The 1,635-nt window shown below is 40.3% G+C and overlaps 1 protein-coding gene across 1 annotated transcript in view; it reads left to right on the top strand.

The window, feature by feature from the left end:
* The window catches only part of spag17 (sperm associated antigen 17), a gene marked incomplete in the record, with an annotated part of 35,377 nt that overhangs the window by 20,057 nt on the left and 13,685 nt on the right, over positions 1–1,635 (top strand). The window contains 1 exon segment of the mRNA XM_014004415.1: positions 201–315. Coding sequence (XP_013859869.1) covers positions 201–315 — 115 coding nt within the window.

Raw genomic sequence — 1,635 nt, forward strand, 5'->3', positions numbered from 1 at the left:
ATATGTCGCGTCGCAAGCTCGCGTGTGCACGTCTACGTGTACGAGTGCGAAATTTCACATGTACTATTTTCACCGGTCGCTTAGCTGGAGGAGGGCAAGAGATTGTCGCCTCACTGCACAGGCTCCATAGGAAATGAATGGAGAGCGAGCGACGTCGCCTCCCATGTGTCAAGCCCTTTAGACTAAAGGTGTGTGTTCAGAGATTCACAGGCTACAGCATGAACGGACGGTTGATCTGCGTGTCGGGTCGGTGCGAGAACCTTTACCCCTCAGATGGAGGACACATCATCGTGGAGAAAACGGACTTTGCTGAAGGTTGGGTTGTAAAAACAAAGAATATAAATCTCAAACAAATGTTTACCCATTTTCTGACACTCATCAGAGGACAGCTGTGGCTACACTGTAGCTTACCACCATCACTGTGTGAATGTGTAGAGCACGTAGTCTCAAACGTTTTGGGTCTTGGGACCGCTTACAAGGGTAAAAAAATTTCCAGGGACCCCCTTATAAACCTCATGCTGTTTTAAAAATAGTTTACTGTCATTTTACCTCCTAAATGCCATGAGAGCATTATCTATTGTTTGGTTTAGTTTGTTTGTTCTACTAGTGTATTGTTCTCTATATGCTTTTTTTAAAATAAAAATCAAATAAACAATTTATTGAAGATTTTTGAGGACCCCCAAGATATGACTCGTGGACCCCTGGGGGTCATGGGACCCCAGTTTGAGAACCTCTAGTGTAGAGTGTAGGGACTTGATAAAGCGCTATATAAGCTCAGGCTATTTACCATAATCTCTTCAGCAGGTTCTGGGTCTGACCCGCAGTCTCCTCCCGGTGGGATGTGCATAGAAAAGCCAAGTTAGACGATTAAATGTAAAAACGGCCTGCCATACACGAGAGCTTCCTTGTTSTCACACTCAAGTCCTGATACAGGTTTCTAAATTTATGAATGGAAAAAGATTGCAATTTTTAAATATAAAAATTTATCTTAGTCGTAAATTCAGGAAGGTTCTAGTCTAATCCAAATCTGAAGTCTACCTGACCAATCACAGCTTATCCAGACTACGCCAACAACCAAGAAACTCCCACTTAAGGCCCTGTCACACAAGACAACTTATGAAACGATTTTTATGTCTAAATTGTTAATAAAAGTTATATATTTGATCAATTTGTTCAAATTATGCTATGTACATATCCAAAAGAAGCTTCCTGTTGATTTTTTCAGTTCCGTCTTCAATGTAGATGTCTTTAACATGTTCTTAAGTCGTCTAGTGTGACAGGGCCTTTAGTGGCTGCAGAGACCACCTTCTCTCAACAGCAGGATCTCATTATTTTCTCTGTCCTGTCTCTTCATCATTTTTAAAAATCATGAGAAAACAGTTAAAGGGCCAATATTATGTGTTTCTCAGGCATATATTTAAATACTATACCATAATAAAGTATATAAGTTGCCTTTAGCTGTTATTAAAATGCTGTTTTTATGTTTAAATAGAAAATAAACTTATCTTCTCATCACTTCCTCTTCTAAACGCCTTGAAATTGGTCTCTGTCTCTTTAAGAACCACCTTCTGCTTCTGTTCCGTCCCGTTTGGTGTGTGTGTGTGTGTGTGTGTGTGTGTGTGTGTGTGTGTGTGT

The sequence above is a fragment of the Austrofundulus limnaeus genome, unplaced genomic scaffold (assembly GCF_001266775.1).
Source record: "Austrofundulus limnaeus strain Quisiro unplaced genomic scaffold, Austrofundulus_limnaeus-1.0 Scaffold23, whole genome shotgun sequence".
In the NCBI taxonomy this organism is placed as follows: domain Eukaryota; kingdom Metazoa; phylum Chordata; class Actinopteri; order Cyprinodontiformes; family Rivulidae; genus Austrofundulus; species Austrofundulus limnaeus.